We start from the raw sequence: 19,125 nt of genomic DNA, 5'->3' as shown, positions 1-19,125 counted from the left end.
GCTACTACTTTATTTATACCCCGCCCATCTGGCTGGGTTTCCCCAGCCACTGTGGTCGGCTTACAGCATATCTAAAAACATAATAAAAACACCAAACATTAAAAACCTCCCAATACAGGACTGCCTTCAGATGTCTTCTAAAAGTTGTGTAGTTCTTTATCTCCTTGACATCTGAAGGGAGGGTGTTCCACAGGGAGGGTGCCATGACTGAAAAGGCCTTCTGCCTGGTTCCCTGTAACTTTGTTTCTTGCAGTGAGGGAACCAGCAGAAGACCCTTGGAGGAGGACCTCAGTGTGCAGCTTGAGCGATGGGGGTGGAGATGCTCCTTCAGATATACTGGGCCGAGGTCATTTAGGGCTTTAAAGGTCAGCACCAACACCTTGAATTGTGCTCGGAAACGTACTAGGAGCCAAGGTCATTTCAGACCAGTGTTATATGGTCCCAGCAGCTACTCCCAGTCACCAGTCTAGCTGCAGCATTCTGGATTAATTGTAGTTTCTGGGTCACCTTCAAAGGTATCCCCAAGCAGAGCACATTGCATTAGTCCAAGCAGGAGACAACTAGAGCATGCACCACTCTGGCAAGACAGTCCACGGGCAGGTCTCAGCCTGCGTACCAGGTGGAGCTGGTAGACAGCTGCCCTGGACACGAAATTGACCTGCGACCTCACGTGAGTCCAAAATGACTCCCAGTCTGTGCAGCTGGTCCTTCAGGGGGCATGGTGACCCCGTTCGGGACCAGGGACTCCCTCACAACAACCCACCCACTGTCCCCCAAAGACAGTACTTCTGTCTTGTCAGGATTCAGACTCAATCTGTCAGCCACCGTCCATCTGCCAACCACTTCCAACTCACGCAGGACCTTCACTGCCCTCACTGGTTCTGATTTGAAGGAAAGGTAGAGCTGGGTATCATCCCCATATTGCTGAACACTTAGCCCAAACCCCCTGATGATCTCTCCCAGCGGCTTCATGTAGATGGTAAAAAGCAGGGAGAGTGGACAGAGCCTCTGAAAGGTGGGGGGGGGGGGAAGAGAAAGTGCAAGCAGAGGAAGGGAAAGAGGGAAGGGGAAATTTCACAGCCGTGGTTCCAGGCTTCCAGCAACTCCCTTCCCAGCCCCACAGAGGAAATGACTCAGGTTTTTTTTGAGAAACCGCAAGCTGACAAGTTCACCGCCTGCCCTGCCACTTTTGTGCTGGGTTGCAAGATTCAGGGCACATGTCTCCCACCCAGCTGCTCTCCAGGAAACACGGCGGGTCGAAGAAAGGGGGCTCAGCACAGCAGGCTGGGCTTCGCAATGTTCGGGGTGCCTGCAGATGGTAGGAAGATGCCTGGCGTAGCTGCCCGGCTGAGATTAGACCTCAGTGATGAAGAAAGTGGGAATGAAAAACTAGGCTGAAAGCACAATGGCTATGGCAGCATTGCCCAAGCAGTCAGGAAAAGTGGAGTAGTCAGGGTAGGGAGCGAAAAATCCGCTTTGCAAGTAGATAGCTATGCATCTCTCTCTTTCTCTCCTAAGTAGAATGGGTCCAAAGGGGTGAGTGGGGGAGAGGAAGTAGGAATGGGCAATTCTGTGAGTTCTACTTTCTCTCAGTTTCTCATTCTCCCAATCTTAAATTCAATTCCTCTCATCAGTTAGTGAGTCTCAGGGTTTTTTTTTTTTAGTCCTCATGAAAATTCATCAGCATTTCCGTGCAAATCTCTCTGAACATACACATTTTGTCCTCAGTTTTGCCCAATATACTCATATTTGCAGAGCACCTTCCTCTAACAGTGCATTTTTGTATGTTATGTTCATGAATATATGCATAATTACGCACCTAGCACATGGATTTTTGTACACATTACTTGGCTGGAGAACTGCATTGCAAAATTTGAAGAAGGGTGAATCTCAAAGGGTGTCTTTGTTTCGGTTTGCAAATTGTTTTGGAGAATGCAAATTAAGAGGGCTCACTTTTAAATGAGAACCAAATTGAATTCATGACCAAAGACTACCCCCTTTCTCTTCATCTTCACTCAGAATGGGCTTACTTCCTCCAGGTTTGTTCCAAGAATTCTCAGCAGGGAGAGGTAAACCTGGGGTTCTTTTCTTAAGAGCTCTCTGAAATCTTAGGAAGATCTGTTTCATCCCAAATTAACTAATTAATTAATGACAATTTATTAATTTATATAGCGCTTGTTTGCCAAAATGGCTTCTTAGTAGTTTACCTAGTTAAAATAACCAATAAAAAAATCCATTTGGGCATTAAAATATCCTCAATCAAAACAAAAAATAAAAAAGACAATTTAAAAGCATGAGAATTAAAATGGTTAAGAAACACTGACAACACTGATGGGGCCTCTCATGTTTCATCAGGGAGGCCATTCCACAACATTGGCACCACCAGTGGAAAAACCTGAATCCTTGTTACCATAAGTTGAAAGGCTGTGGCAAAACCAAATGGTTTTCCAAATGGAGAAAGGACACGTTTCCATGGTAGAGCACATGCCTTTGTTACAAAAGGTTCCAGCTTTAGCCACCACCTCCAGGTAGGGCTGAGAATGTCCACCTGCTTGACCCCTCCTGCAGTTGGGATCAGACACTGGATTCACCTGGCAGGCCATAGCCAAAACTCTCTCCCACCTGTCCCAGGCAGGTCAAGTGCATGGTGTCAGTTGAATCAACTTCAAAGGAATTTTCAGGAGCTCCCTCTGAGCCAGGGCTTGAACTGAAGGTGGAGTGCAAGCAGGGGTGGTGTGTCCCATTTCACCTCATTCTGCCCTGCCCCTACTGCCTGTGCCATCTCCACCAGCATTGGAGAAGTGGTGCCAGCATTAGCACTGATTTTCTGGGTGAGATTGCCCCAATTTCTAGTGATAGCTCACCAAAATTGCACAAGGTCTCTGCTGCGATATCAGGGAGATCTTGCTAGAAATTGGCACAATCTTGCCTGAAATCGGCGCCGGCTTCTCTGCTGGCACTAGAGGTGATGGGGCAGGTGGGGTGCCACATCAAAAAAGTTTGCAAACTGATGCAGAAATGCAGAGAACCAAGACTAGAAAAAGCAGAATCTGGAATCAGCAGATTTGACCATCTGTACTCAAGCAGCTCATGCATTGGACTGCCATATTCCACCCTTCCCCGTGGCAATTTCCTGCTGGAGACTCACCCACCCTGCTTTTCATAACCCATCACCCAACCCGTCCCAGGCAGCTCCTGGAATGTCAGAACCTGCTTGTTTCCAACGCAGCTGCCATGGCGAAGCTACAAAAAGCACGCGGTCGCTGGGGGGAAAGAGTGTGAACTCTTCAGGCTACGAGGAGACGGGACGGTGTAGAAGCGAGGCACACATGAATGGGACGCCTTGCCAACTCAGCTGCTTGGGTGATTAAAAATGATTAGCTCCCTATTTCCTAATGACCTGGCTGGGAGGCTTGGCTCGCTCGCCTGGCTGTGCCAGACCCCTGCTACACACCGTCTGCCAGCTCTGCCTTCAGCTTTATGAGGCGCTTGTTAAAACTGTGAAGTTTCTCCTCGCTGCATCACCCACGTTCCATCTAAACCCCGAGGGCAGGTCGGGATTTTTCTAGGTAATGCAATCAGGCAGAGAGGGAAAGGGGTTTCCACTGCAGCCAGCGCAAAGCACTTCTTCAAAGAGAAAGTGTGCGGCTCCTTTTGGCCCAGGCTGCGCCTCAGCTACAGACTGTTATGACCTGCCAGAGAATTTCTTCCAGGTGCAAAACATCCATAAACTAAAATATATTCGGTTACTGCAAAAATAACGCCGCCGCACCACCCACCCCAATCCTACAAAATCCGACTAAGGGTCAATGCTTATACACTAAGAGCGTTTAAAAACAACAGCCTATGACTGAAATGCTCTTTTGCATACAGCCGTGCTTTGAATGTTGAAAATTCACGTTTTGACTTGGGAGACGAGAGAAAATGTAGAGTGCGAGGTTGAAAATGCAAACGGAAAACGTGAGCATCAGCCATTGTTGCTCCTTCCCTATGTATGCTGAGAGCCAAAAACCCCCACCTCTAACTGTCCACTTGCTTCGCTGCTGTTCCCCCCATTTATTTATTTTTTTAAAATGCTTTATTCATGCAGAACTTTTTGTGGACTCCAACAGGTTGAGGAGGGACAAATTAATACACATACCTTGCAGCCATCATCCTGATGAAAACTGGCCACTCCCTCCGGGGCATTAATTGGCATTAATAGAAGTGTCCTTCTGGATGCAAATAGCAGCTTCAGGGAGGAAGGGTTTCTGGGGGCAAGGGGAGAAGTAAGGCTTCTTTCCCACCCGCTGGAGGTTTGATGCTAGTCAGGGTCCTTCCAGCAATGCAAGAGAGCTTCTTTATTTGCAAGGCAGAGCTTACGGGTGACTAACCTGTGGCCCTCCAGATGTTGGGCACCACTTTGGCCATTCGTAGTAAAAATAAACACTGAAAGAGAGACATGGAACCTCCACTAATAAGCTGTGGAATCTCAGCCACCTCATTGTGACAGTGAAGAGAGGAAACTTTCTCGCCGGAAACACTCTTGGCTCATATAAAGACTTTTGGGTTGGAGAACATGCGCCCCAAGTCCCATTCCTGGTCCAGCTGCACATGGCCCGGCTCTGACAGCAGTGGTGTGGGTTGGAAAATTGTTGTCAGAACCATTGCACTCTTTTTCCATGGAATTTTCTCCCCTATTTTTAGAAATGTGACGCTCACAGAATTAATTAGTAACATAATGAACAAACACAAGACAAGGCAAGTTGGTCATCTGGGATGGGTGCAATGCCAGTCAAATCTCTGAATCAAAATTGTAATTATTGGCAAGGGGAGTGAGGAGGTTAACCATCTTCAGTGCTTTTATGTTGTCTATGTTTGAATAATGCTAATGGAGTGCAGGCTATTGATATGGTATTAAAAAATAAAATAAAATAAATATTTCTATGTAAAGTTTTGAACTTGTTTCAATAGGTATGCACAGCATTTCACTATATGGCTGGAATCCTAACATACTTCCTACCTAAGGAGCAAGTTCCACTGAAAGAGTAAATATCCACAGGATTGCACCATTAGAGTGCTTTACTGAATTGCCTCCCTCACCCCACCCTCCCCTAAATTAAATATTTCACTTCCCTTTCTTATTGGTGCTGGGAAACTTTTGATATTTTTAAAGAGGACATAATATTAGCTTTTCAGTTTATTAAATATTATTTAATTATATTGCTATACCACCCATTAACACAATCCTCTGGCAATTTATAAAGTCATTAAAGATACAAAACAATATATAATAAAAAATGAAAACAATTGAAAAAGCTATAAACAGTGCAAATTGACGCATAAAAGTCAGCGCAACCACAACAGCGTACAATCAATTTAAAAGCAGAATAATAACAGCAAGGGGGAAATAAATTGGTGCGAGTGTTTTAAAATGCCAAATCCCTGTTGTGAATTAGAAGGCCTGGAAGTATACAAAGATCTTTGCTTCACCCCTAAAAATCCATAGAGTGGGCACCAGGCCAGCATCTCTATGGATGGCATTCCACAAATAGGGAGCCAGCACCAGAAAGTCCCCGCCTTCACCACACTGATGCCCAGTGGGACTGGTAGGGAAGTAGGCAGGGAGACTAACAGTAGGTGGAGTCAGAGCCAATGAGAGGCAGAGTGGCAGAGTCAAATAATTCTAGTGCTGACCCCATCCTCCTCCTTCCTACTGAGTTCTAGAAGGCCAATACTGAGACTAAGGAGGAGGAAGTTGAGACAGCCTGCGCCACCCCCTGGTTGAGAAAGAAGGCAGGCAAGTGGGGGCTGGCAGAGGCCAGAATGAGGCTGGTGGGGCAGTGCCTCATTCATTCCAATGGGCCAGCCTCCAATGTATTTACCAATCCCCATGGACCAGTTGAGTTTTCAAGTCCATTTTCAAAGGAACCTCATGCATAACCCAAGCAATAATACTACCAGGTGCTTGCTAGATCATGCATAACTGTTGCATGGCGAGGTTGTAGCTCGTAGATCTACCTATCGGCTGAGCCTGATAAAACATCATCTGAGCCACCAAGGCCACCTGAGCCTCAAACCAATCATGATAGAAGATTCCAAACCGTGAGCCTGCTGGTTTTGGGAGAATGCAAGCTCCTTTCAGAGCAAGCTGAACATCACCTAACTGGGCAGATGAACCATTCACTAATAATACCTGTCTTGCTTGGACTGAGTCTCACTTTATTGGCCCTCATCCAGTACTTTACTGTGCCAAAGGCCTCAGCTAAGTGAGATGAAAGAGAGGTGTAGATCTGGCTGTCATCTGTGTATTGGTGACACCTCAGGCTACACCTCTGAAGAACCTCTCCCAGTGGTTTCATGTAGATATTCAACAGTGTGGGAGCCAAAACACTATTGGTACCTCAGTTTAAGAACAGTCCGTTTTAAGAACGATTTGGTTTACAAACTCTGCAAAACCAGAAATAGTGTCTTGGTTTGAGAACTTTACCTCGGTCTAAGAATGAAATACGAACGGTGGAAGGGCACCGGTGGCGGGAGGCCTCATTAGGGAAAGTGTGCCTCGGTATAAGAACGGACTTCCGGAACAGACTAAGTTCATAAACCAAGGTACTACTGTAGTGTAAATTGCAAGGGACAGAGAAACATTCCCCAGCATCACCTTCTGGAGTCATCCATCCGAGTACAGACAGAAGCTAGTGCAATGCAGGACACCCACCTCCTATGCTAGTCACAAGGAGGGCATGGCTGATCGTTTCGAAAGGCCACTGGGATGCCCAAGAGGAGCAATGGGGCTGCAGTCCCCAATCTCTCTTTCAGCAGGGGGTGACTGCGGCAATTTCTGTTCCAAAACCAGGTTTAAAGCCTGAATGAGAGTCCAATAAGCATGTTCAATCACATCTCAATGCATTTAGGGCAACAGAAAAGAGTACTCCTCTTTATCACATTGCAATAATACGATAACTTCAGATGAAGGGAAGCTAATAATAATAATAATAATAATAATAATAATAATAATAATAATAATATTCTGTGGACAGCCTAGTATAAACTCACCACCAATGCACTATTATTGTGCCAACTGCATGTTGCAGAATACACCTGCCAGTCCAGAAGGTCCCTGAGTGCAAAACCATCCTTGAGAGCCAGTGTAGTGTAGTGTAGTGGTTAGAGTGAGAAACTAGAACCTGGGACACCAGGGTTAAAATCCCCACTCAGTCATGAATCTCACCGAGTGACCACAGTCTGCCACTGCCTCTCAGCCCAGCCTAACCTCACAGGGCTATTGTGGGCATTAACTGAGGAGGAAGGGAACCATGTACACCACCTTAAGTTCCTTGGAGGAAAAGATGGGCTATACAGTGGTACCTCGGGTTACATACGCTTCAGGTTACACACTCCGCTAACCCTCACCTGGTCAGACCTCACCTGGAGTACTGTGTCCAGTTCTGGGCACCACAATTCAAGAAGGACACTGACAAACTGGAACGTGTCCAGAGGAGGGCAACCAAAATGGTCAAAGGCCTGGAAACGATGCCTTATGAGGAACGGCAAAGGGAGCTGGGCATGTTTAGCCTGGAGAACAGGAGGTTAAGGGGTGTTATGATAGCCATGTTCAAATATATAAAAGGATGTCACATAAAGGAGGGAGAAAGGTTGTTTTCTGCTGCCTCAGAGAAGCGGACACGGAGCAGTGGATCCAAACTACAAGAAAGAAGATTCCACCTAAACATTAGGAAGAACTTCCTGACAGTAAGAGCTGTTCGACAGTGGAATTTGCTGCCAAGGAGTGTGGTGGAGTCTCCTACTTTGGAGGTCTTTAAGCAGAGGCTTGACAACCATATGTCAGGAGTGCTCTGATGGTGTTTCCTGCTTGGCAGGGGGTTGGACTCGATGGCCCTTGTGGTCTCTTCCAACTCTATGATTCTAACCCAGAAATAGTGCTTCATGTTAAGAACTTTGCTTCAGGATAAGAACAGAAATTGGGCTCTGGTGGCGCGGCGGCAGCAGGAGGCCCCATTAGCTAAAGTGGTGCTTCAGGTTAAGAACAGTTTCAGGTTAAGAACGGACCTCCAGAACGAATTAAGTACTTAACCCGAGGTACCACTGTACATGGCATAAATAAGTAAATAAAATAAACATCAAAGGAAGACAGCTACCATGGTTCTGGATGCACCTTTCAGCTGTTCTAACAAGCGTTCCAGAAAGATATATATTTTGAAAGAGGATGCTGAGAAGCCTGAAGAAAAGAAATGCTAATTGCGGTGGATACACATTAACCCAGGGATAAGCTATACTGTGGGTTAAAAGCTGATGATGCATGGAAGAAGCCTGCTTCTCATTTAAACCCAGACTCCAGATTAGTATAAATAAACCATGACGGGGGAAGGAATTATTCAGTGCTGACAGAGCCATGGTTTCTTGCCTGAGAGAAGCACCAAACTAGGAAGTGCGTCTCCTTCACCTTTGGCTAGGAACTCAAACGTCCATTCTGAAATTAATTAAACTGGATTGTAAAGCAGCGATTATCAGGTTTGGTTGAGGCACTGGGGTCACTACTTCACTCTTTGGGGTGTGTTTCTCAATGTAATTTGACCTTCACAACTATCATTAACAACAGTACATTTTAATTTCCCATTAGGGCCAATTCCCCACCAACCTCAGTCTGATCCCAGCCAGCCCTCGCATACCTGCCTTCTTACATCTGGCCCAGGGATGGACCAGTCAGTCAGCTGCCTCCTCCTGAGCCTCAGTGTGGTCTTTGCAGAACTCAGCAGGGAGGCAGAGGACAAAACGAGGTGAGCTAACTCGGCCTGTCAGCCCTGGCACCACATGTCCTGTCTAGGCTCCCTGACTTTAGCCGTACCAGTCCTAATGGTTGCCAGCCATAACTAAGTAAACTGGCAAACTCCTAAGGGACTTAACCGCGTCCTTTCTCACAAGGAAGGTTGGGAGGTGTTCTTGTTTCTTACCTTTGCAGGCTTTTCTGTCAGTGATGGATTTGCTCATGTCTCTGTAGAAGCCCTCTTTGCAGTAATGGCAGTGTCGCCCAGCAGTGTTGTGGCGACAATTCAGGCAGACCCCCCCACTCTTCCGTCCCGAGAGTTTGTAGAGCTCCATGTTGAAACGGCAGCGGCGGGCATGGAGATTGCAGTTGCAGGCTGTGCAAAGAAGAGATGGGACAGGTCAAAGGAAGATCTGAAAGACCCACTCACTCTCCTCTTCTCTGTCATACAAGTCAGCTCCTCAATTTGCTGTTATGTCCCAACTGAGCAAATTATGGCTTCTGTGGACCACCATTTGCCTCCAGCCCAATCTTGGCATCCCAATGAAGGCCATGGTTCCCAATAAGGCAGTGTGGTGTGGTGGTTCGGGTGCTGGATCAGGACCCGTGAGACCAGGGTTCAAATCCCCACTTAGTCATGAAGCTCACCGGGCAACTTTGAGCCAGTCATATTCTCGCAGCCTAACCTAACTCAAAGGGTTGTTGTGAAGATAAAATGGGGAAGAGAGCAACGTATGCCACATTAAGCTCATTGAAGGAAAAGTTGGATATACACATAATAATAAATCAATCTACCATTTGTAGTAACCATGGTTTGCTCTATTTTGACATCACAGCAAACTATGGTCATCACCAACCAGAAAGTGAGGGAGGGAACTACAGAGTGTGAGAGGAAGGGAAGAAAGGAGTGCAGAACTCCAAGACACAAGTGCCTAATGTCCTAATGCATTGTTGGGATGGGGCATCTGAACCGAGTATTTAAGTTAAAAAGAAAAAAAACACCATAAATTTATTACACTGATTAAAACTATCCTTATTCTAACCCATCCCAGGCCACCCAAAATTCACTGATAGAAAACACTCAGGGTTGTACCTAACTAAGTTCTAATCAGATGACATCCACTGAAATTCATGGGCCCAAGTTATTTATATCCATTGATTTCAATGGGTCTACTCTGAGTAGGATCAACATCGGAAACAACTTTTAGAAACGGAAATGCTCCTCTTTTATACAATTCCTCTGCACTGGCCTTCATTTTATACACCTCTATCTTGACTCATCCCTCTCCCCATCCCAAAAAATAAAATGGGGAGAAAATGATCACTCCACTCATCTTGACTCCCACATCTCCCCCACCCCCATGCAATACCTGTTCCATCCAACGCCCCTGCCCAGTGCCCGTGAGAAGACCACCCACCTTGAACTGGGTCGGGGGGCAGCAGGGACATTCTCTCTGCTACTCACTGCCAGAGCTATTAAGGAGCACGAATTGTACCAGCTGTGACCAGGTTATGAAATGGGGGGGGGGGTGCAGTGCGGGGAGAGAGTCAGCGGTAGCAGCAGCAACAGAAAAAGCTGCTAAACTCATTTTGCTCTTTCTCCCTCCTTCTGCACCCCTGGTCCCTCTCCCCATTAACCACAGAAACCAAAGTTGGGAGGGGGGTGGACAGGATTCTTGTGTGCAAACTTTTTTCTTCTTCTTCTTTTAAAGGAAAAACATACTGCCAGCTCCTGTTCAACATAATCACAAAAAGATAATGGGAACAAGGTTCTCCCTGGCTATACCCCGCCGCCGCCCGCTGCCCTTGCGGCCCCTGCCCTTATTCCTCCCTTCCCCGAACGAATCCTGGCCAGGGTGAGAGTTTTTCCAGGCGTGCTGTGAAATTCATTAATGTGTCAGCCCAAGATTTAACTGCTGGGCCTGCTTATCATTTGCATGAAATTTCCTCTCGGCTAACTCATTGCCCCCCCCTCCACCCGGCATCCTGGCGTGCTTTGCAGACCTCACTGTTTCTCTTTGTAACAGAAGAAAGTGGGGAGGGCCGGGGGATGGGGAACCCCTTGAAGATCAAACAGCTCTGAAGCACATGGGGGAAGACTCCGGGAGCTCAAATAGCTTCACGCTGGCTAAGAGCAGCGTTCCCTGTATCCCTTCCCAAGAGCCTTTGCTCCATCCTAACTACAGAGCAAGATTTGACTGAACAATAAGCATATTTTCATAGTGCATCCACCCACCTGCCTGTATATATAAAAAACACCTCCGTAAAACCCATGGGGCAAATCAGAAAGAACATGACAATAAATTCTCTTAAATGTCAGGCTCCAATTGGTGCACAAGGGGATTCAATCCTGAGTTGGCAGCAGCAACCAGAATCTTCAGGTTGTGGCCAGGGCTTGTCAACACTCTGCTCCTGGTGACGCCTGCCCTGGGTCACCCTTTTAAGGGACTCCACTGAGAACCGGGGCATGCTGGAGCCACCATTTATATGCCCCATGTGACTCCTCTGGGGCATTGTGGGAAACTGATTGAGGCCGCCATTTTCCTTTCCCAAAATGCCTCAGACCAACGCATTGCAAGGAATTAGAAGGGCAGCTCCACCAGCTCCTAAATTTGATAAAGCAACAGTTATGGGGCAGAGTATGAAGGCTTAACAAAGGAGAGGATGCAAAAGGGGGTCCCTAGAGTTGACCCTGATGTCAAACCATTAAGGCAGCCACTAACACGTGTCCAAGAAGGAGGACAAAGCAACACATCGCCCATCTACAGGGAGTACAACCTGGACAACAGAGTGAGCAGACACATACTGTAGGCCACCATCTTCCCCACTATGGTAAGCTGAGTTGCATTTCTATTTAACTTACAGAAAGCAGGTTGCATCCCGTGTTATTCCTACTCAGGGTAGACCCACTGAAATTAATGGGCATGACTAACACGGGTCTATTAATTTTAAGGGGTTTACTCTGAGAAGGGCTTAGTTGGTTACAACTCAGTAGTTCTCAGTTTGAAACTATAAACTTCAATTAGCATGTGCAAATTTTATGCAAATCTCTGTCTTCTTTCGTCCTGTTTTCCTTTTGGCGATACATTTTTGGGTGATGCGTAGGTGGCCACTCTAGCTCTGGCTTGGGAGAGGCTCCATGCCTACCTTTTAATGGGCCTGGATTTAAATAGGGAGAGCTTGATTGGGAAGAGATAACAGTGTCATTCACAGATACTTGGCTCATTTCAGATTTTTTAATGCGGACTCACCTAATCAGACTTCCCAAGACAATACATGAACTGAAATGCAACTACCCTCTGATATTTGTACTTATCTGAATTTTGCGCTGCTCTTCTCCACTCACAAAATGTGTACAAACCACACATATTAGAGGAAGGTGTGCGTAAGAATGTACACATTCATAAAAATAACATACAAACATGTATTGTATTAGGTGAAAATTGCTTGCAGAAATAAAATTTAGGAAAATTGCATTCTAAAATGTGTATATTAGAAAAAATGTGCACCAAAACGCTAGTGAATTTTCATGAGAACTGAAAAAAATAGCAAACTGATGCAGAAATGTGGCAAACAGAACTTAAGGCTGGAAAAATGAGAAGCTGACAGAAACCGAAATAGACAGATGTGTCCATTCCCACTGGCACTTCTGGCTCACCACTGATTTACACGGTTCTCTCCCTCCCCTACTTTATCTTCACAAAAACCCTGTGAAGTAAGTTAGGCTGAGAGGCACTGACTGGCTCATGGTCAGAGAGCTTCATGGCTCAGTGGGGATTTGAACCCTGGTCTCCCAGGTCCAAGTCTGACTCCCTAACCACTACACCACACTGGCTCCACTGATGGCTTGCTTCTTGCTTGGGGAGCGGCAGCTGGCACATCCCTCCTCCTGACCTGAAGTTCCCATGTACAGGACGTTCCGCATTCTGCTCCCTTTGTTAGGGAAGCCCTCAAGGACTATTCATCAGAGGTGAAGAGGTGAGATGGGAAGGAAGCATGGGTAAATAATTGCCCAGGCTTGTCTCATTGCCGCTGACTTCATCAGTAACAGTTTAGCTTAGCAAGGCCAGAGGCCAAAGAGAGGCTTAAAACGACTCACAGCAGCACCTAAGCAACTGGAGCACCATTGCAGTTGCACCAACACTGGAAGGTGCTGCCTCATACCAGGTAAGGCCGTTTGTCCATATCGCTCAGTATTGTCTACTCTGATTGACAAAAACTCTCCAGGGTCACAGACAGAGGTCTTCCAGTCATCCCCTATAACCTGATCCTTTTAACTGGAGATACAAGGCATTGAACTGGAGGTCATCTGCATGCAAGAGAGGTGCCCTGACACCAATGAGCCATGGTTCTTTCTGTACTTAGCTTCCTCCCAGACCAAAGGAGTATCTAGCCTGGGATTCTGTTCCCGCAAAGTCCCAAAGAAGAGACCACATCACAATCACATAAACCTTTGCAGGAACAAGATATTTCTACATCGTCAAGTAAGTAACTCTTAAACTTTGGAGCCACTATTGACAAGTCCCTGCACCTCCTAGACTTATCATCTGCTAGAAAAGAAAGACAACCACTTTATGAGGACCGTCCTCTGCTTGGAGGTGTCTACCACATGAATTGTTGTCCAAGTCCAGTTTAAAGTTGGAGGGAGCTTGAAGTCACCTATCAACAGGGAGCAGCACCAGGACAGCAAACTAAGCAGGCACACACAGGTCCCCTCATCAAAGTCCTCCTTATTAAATTTGCACGTACCCATAAAAGAGAATAACTTTTAGGCAAGCTTCCATCCTCTTGTTCAGTGACGCATTCCCTCCTTTTTTACATGTTGATGGCTACTCTTTGAACAGGTGGAACCATGTAAACGAGGGTGAATATGGAAGCAACTGGACTGTGCTAGAACCCATAACTTTTTATATATTAATATAATAACCTATATTAACACCCAGGATGTGGCTATCTACTGAATCAGACCATTGGTCCATCTAGCTCAGGATTGTCCAGGAAGTGGGTCTCCAGGGTGTCAGATGGGCATTTGTTCTCAGCCTTAGCTGCAGGTGCTGGGGACTGGACCTGGAGCCAACTCAGACACTCTACTGCTCATCTAAGGCCTCCCCGCTCCATGTTAATGATCACGGATCAGATAAAGTAAATGAGCGCATCTGCTTCTTGAAGACAGATTATACAGATCTGCCTGGAACAGAAATAAAGATATCCAATTTACTTTCTGGATCCAATCCGTCTGGACAGCTACAAGTATTTAGAGCTAACTAGAGCTCCCGCTGTTTCGGTTTGCACTGGCAACCTTTGCATGTAACCTGTGCAGGAGATATTTTCCATTTTGGCTGCTACTCTCTCCCAGAGGGGAAAGAAACTGTTCCAGAAAATTACTTAAGCTTCTGCATATGGCCTACTCCGCTCATCCCCTCTTGTTTTCAGACAACGACAGTAGCCAGGAACGAAATCCCGAGTCCCTCAAAGGAACCACAGTACCATCAATGGAAGATGCAGAGGCCAGTTCTCATGAATGGTTATCAATGGGAATCTTACTCAAGCATTCCTCCAGCCTTAATTGAATATGCAAGAAGGGGGGAGAATGCATGAGGGTGCGAGCTCCATCCCCATCCCTAGTGCCCTCTGTGTGTTTAAAGGAGACTGTCTAAGGCAGGGAATCCTCCTTTACTTGTGGAGGTTCCGGGTTCCAAAATGTGTGGGAGCCCCATAAGTACAGGCAGTGGTTGCAGGTGCCCACTGGAACTAGTAGGGATGATGGTGGGTTTCCAGGTAGATGTGGGTTGGTGGAGTAATGCAACCATTAGCTCTAAATGGAAACAGAAGTGGAAATTGCCAATTTTCCCTTATTGGTCTGATGTCTGGAAGAGAAATAAATCCACCGAATGGCAATTGGTATTTGTTGTTATTGTTGTTTTTCAGTCTGCAAATAATAAGTGATTGTTAAACCCCCTACTTCCAGTTTAAATTGTGTTTGCATTTAAATGAATGGCATGGGAATAATTAAATCATTAATTATGCTAAATTTGTAACTTACGTAAATAATTCTGAAATTATGTTAACAGCAGACAGTGAGAGATTAATACTGCGGTATTTGGCAGAAACTGAACTGTAGTGGAACAGAAACAATCCCAATTGTGCCAGAGAGACAGATCTGAATAGAAACGGTTGCTTTTGGACATTCCTTCCCCCACCCACTTGTGTGTCCTGAATAAGATGAAGGTGATGAGTTGAAAATAGCCTGATTGTAATGTAGGGAGGTGAAACTAGGAAGGAGTGGGAAAGAAGAGTCTTTCTTGGGATGTACATGTTCATTACTGCTTATTGTATAAGAAGAGAGAGGGGCATGTGTAAAAATCAAGTCTAGTTTACAAAGGTAAAAATTGCACATATTGCTCTGCTCACTTTTGCCTCTGGCTCCTCCCACCAGAATGTGGCCCTCAGAAAGTTGCCCAGAAGGGAATATGGCCCTCAAAGTAGAAAAGGTGCTACAACCCCTGGACTGGATGGACCTTTGGTTTAATCCAGGAGATGTTTCCATGCATCATATTGGTCATTAACCACTGTGTTGTTCTCTCAACAATTGCTATCATTAAACAGTAGATTCCCCCTCCCCCACTTTTAAATCCATGAATTTTGATGGGGGGAAAATAAGATTTTAGTCCACATCATGCATGTGGCTGCATTGGCAGTTAAAAGTTTGCCACTGCTAAACCACATATACAATTGATAACACCTGGGGAGCAACACTGTGGCAGCTAGCAGTGTCGAAGCCAAAGTATTTAAGATATCTAGTAAATGCCAAACAATGTGGGAGGCATTGTTCAAACGAAGCACAAAGCAGCCAGATTCTGCCATCAGTGAAGTCAAAGGCTTTTTGTTCAGCTGTCTGTTTTTTGAAAGATCACTCCCAAGGTTGGGGTAAAGCCAGTAGCAGAAAAATAACTTTCCTGCTCTAGCATGTGGATAGATATTAATACCACTAGGAAATTTTTGGAAATCGAGGCATAATGAGACCCTGGAGAGAATGCAACGTACACACGTATCCTTTCAAGAATTCAGCCTGTGCATAGAAGATGGATGGTTTTGCAAAGACTAGCTACAATTGCAAATGATATGGGCAAAAAACCCTAACAAATAAAAATGAAGGGCAGAATTAGGTTGACCATGTCTCCTCCTTTACAGACCACAGTTCTCTGTTTCAAAGGTGGAAAACCTGCATGCAGCAGATGCTGCTGATCTTTGAGCATCCCTGACTATTGGTGGTACAGGTGGGAGCTGATGGGAGTCGTAAGCAAGCAACATCTGTGCTTGAATGGCTGCCTGGTCCAAGTGTGGTTTAAATATAAAGATCCATAAGAAGGGAGAGCAGGAGAGGACTTTGTTGCACCCAGAGAGCAGCTCGATCAAGGCACACAGGTCACCTGGGTCCTGCTCTCTCCCTCACTTATGGCGAGATGCAGTATCTTCCCATTTAAATGTTAGTCACTATTTCTGAAGATGCATCATTTGCCTCTGGCCCTACCATAAGAGCCAAGGCCTAGGGGCTGAGGGGTCTTCAGCCACCCTGATAAAATATTTGAGGGGGCCAAGCCCCCCCAAAGTTGATGGGCATCGCCATTCAAATGGTGTGTGTGCACTGCATCATGTGATAAGATTATGTGGGGTGTGGCTTACCTGCCCCCTCAAATATTTTATTCAAGTTGGCATCCCTGGGCCGTGCCCACCACTGGCATGTGCGACCCTCATGAACTTTCCCCACTAGGCAGTATGGCCCTTGTGTCTGAAAAAGGTCCCCCGTACCTGCTCTAGACCACCAGACCCGACTGTCAGCATCCAAGAGCAAATTAAATCCCAAGGCAGGTTGCAGAAGAAAACAAGCAGCCTACGCGGTAGGGTTGGCATGTCTCCCTCAGATCCTTTCCTCAACATGACTGCGCTTGATCTTCCACCACGAAGCATGTCGTTTGCATATTCTTCCCTTTCCCTCCCAAGTCGAGGGGAGGAAGAGCAGCTAAAAACTTGTGCTGCAACCACGAGCCAGTTTTTGTTACAGCTCAATCTCTCCCTGTCTCATGTTAATCACTAATTAAAGGCCTGAATGGTCCCTGCTGTTTGAGGGTATTAATAAGAATTTAATTGCATAGTTTCAGGCTAATTATATAGGAGCTCGCTTCCTTCCTCACACAAGGGCAGCCAATTTCTCTCCCCCCTCACCTCACCCCGCCTTTCAAAAATCACATGACCAATTAAACAATCACAGGTTCAATTAATTTGTAAATAATGGGCCAATTACATAACGCTGCAATTCTCCGCTCCGTTTCTAAAGGCCACCGACGTCCGCCACCCTCCTCCCGCAGGAATCCGTAACCTGCCGTCTTCCTCTAAGCATTACCGAGCATTAAGAACACTTACTGTCTGCGATCTGGCTGGGAGCAATTAGTCAATGGAACAGTCTCCATGAAATTCTAGAGCAGACCTCAATGCCAAAGCCACAACAGATCGGAGCTACACCCCATGCCTTCACTGGAGAAGTGCCTGGCTGCAATGCCTGCAGGGCAGGGTTGCTACTTCCGCCGTGTAGGAGGGCAATCCAGGTCCTCAAAATGCCACCACTCCCTCAACCACCCAAAATCATCTTAATGAAACCATTCAGTAATAAGCAGGTTTGGAGTTGCACACCATGTTTAGCTTGGCCCCTGTACCAGGGGCTGCCTTGATCGCACCAGAGAGAGCAGTCATTTCAGGGGTGGCGTCGAAGTGAGGAGAGGCCACATTCACACCACGCATTTAAAAGTGCCATGATACTATTTTGAAAGGGCATGGCTTCTCCTGAAGAATTCTGGGAGCTGTGGTTCACGAAGGGTGCTGAAAGTTGTTAAGAAACCCTCCTTTTCCTCCTACAAAGCTATCTTTCTCAGGATGCTTTAACAGTTAGCCCCTTTTCCCAAGGAACTCTGGGACCTGCAGCTCTGTCAGGGAAATAGGAGCCTTCTAACAGCTCTCAGCACCCTGAACAAACTACAGGATTGGCAAGCTGTTCTGTTTGCTTGGTTTTTGTTTGAACCTATCAAGGATGTCAAAGAAGATCAAGAAGATCAAACCTCTCCATTCTGAAGGAAATCAGCCCTGAGTGCTCACTGGAAGGACAGATCCTGAAGCTGAGACAACAACATCAAGGATGTAGACGCAGATGCAAAGCATGGAACCGTGGTTGGAATGGAAGGGAAATGTTGTGTGCCTCCCCATGCCCATGGTTTTCTATAAAGGAGACACTCATAAGAACATTAAGTCCAGGATCTAAAATAATCTAGTTGCATCACTGGATGGTCCATTTACCAATGCAGTATCCTGTTTCCTATAGTGCTCAACCAGATGCCTCCAGGACCCCAAAAGAAACACCCCTCATTTATTCATTGCCACCAGCTGATGGTAATCAGAGTAGCACAGCCTCTGACCAAAGGAACATAGGAAGCTGCCTTATACTAGGTCAGACCATTGCTTCATCTGGCTCAATATTTTCTACACCGACTGGCAGTCTAGGATGTCAATCATGGTTCTCTCCCAGCCCTATCGGAAGGTGCTGGGAACCTTCTGCATGCAAGACACTGAACATGAAGGTTGGAATTAACTGCTAACTTCCACACACACACTATGACTATGAGCAGGGCATCAGTGGCATGGAACATGGGGCACAAGTTGCTGTTTCTGACATTTTTTATACCGTAAACCACCTTGCAATCTTTGGATGAAGGATAGTATATAGATTTAATGCATGACGATGATGAAGATGATGATTCAGGAGTCCTGTCCAGTTTCACACTTGACCACTCTAAAAACTGGGCTAAAGAAACCAACACTTTTACTCAGTATAAGGAAGCTTTGTATGTCCACATGATTCTCCACAAAGCAAGTGCATGAGCAACTAAATTAACAGACCTTCCAAACTGAAAGTGAGGGAGATTTAGGTTCCGTCCCTGCCATGAATGTTTTCACTGTTTGGTCAACCTGTTCCTAAGGTACGGCCAAGAAAATTGCAGTGCTTTAACATTTGTATTTTGATGATAATTCTAGATAACTGCTAGGCACAAAACAGGCTTCATCTTGCCCTATGTCAATGTTGACTAATAGATTAAATCTTTATGACTTTATTCTGTAAACTTTGAGCTACGCATTTCCAGCAACCTCTGCTTGCAAAACAATACATGTGAGCTATCTAGCAGCTCAGATTTAACAATGGCTGCCATAATCATATGCAAAGTATTTCAGATCTTGTCAAGCACTCTGGTTAAGTACTTATGGCTCTGCAAACCTTACGTTTTGGTCCAGTATCAGCATGAAAAGTCACCCGGTGC

At 46.0% G+C, this 19,125-nt stretch overlaps 1 protein-coding gene across 1 annotated transcript in view; it reads right to left on the bottom strand.

Annotated features, from left to right (window-relative positions):
* Positions 1-19,125, bottom strand: part of NTN3 (netrin 3) — a 112,476-nt gene that overhangs the window by 46,798 nt on the left and 46,553 nt on the right. The window contains exon 4 of the mRNA XM_082199102.1: positions 8,952-9,140. Coding sequence (XP_082055228.1) covers positions 8,952-9,140 — 189 coding nt within the window. The remainder of the gene's footprint in view (positions 1-8,951; positions 9,141-19,125) is intronic.

The sequence above is a fragment of the Podarcis vaucheri genome, assembly GCF_965113315.1.
Source record: "Podarcis vaucheri genome assembly, chromosome: 14".
Classification (NCBI taxonomy): domain Eukaryota; kingdom Metazoa; phylum Chordata; class Lepidosauria; order Squamata; family Lacertidae; genus Podarcis; species Podarcis vaucheri.
Note: the sequence above shows the minus strand (reverse complement) of the source record. Positions and strands in the feature narration are given on the sequence as shown.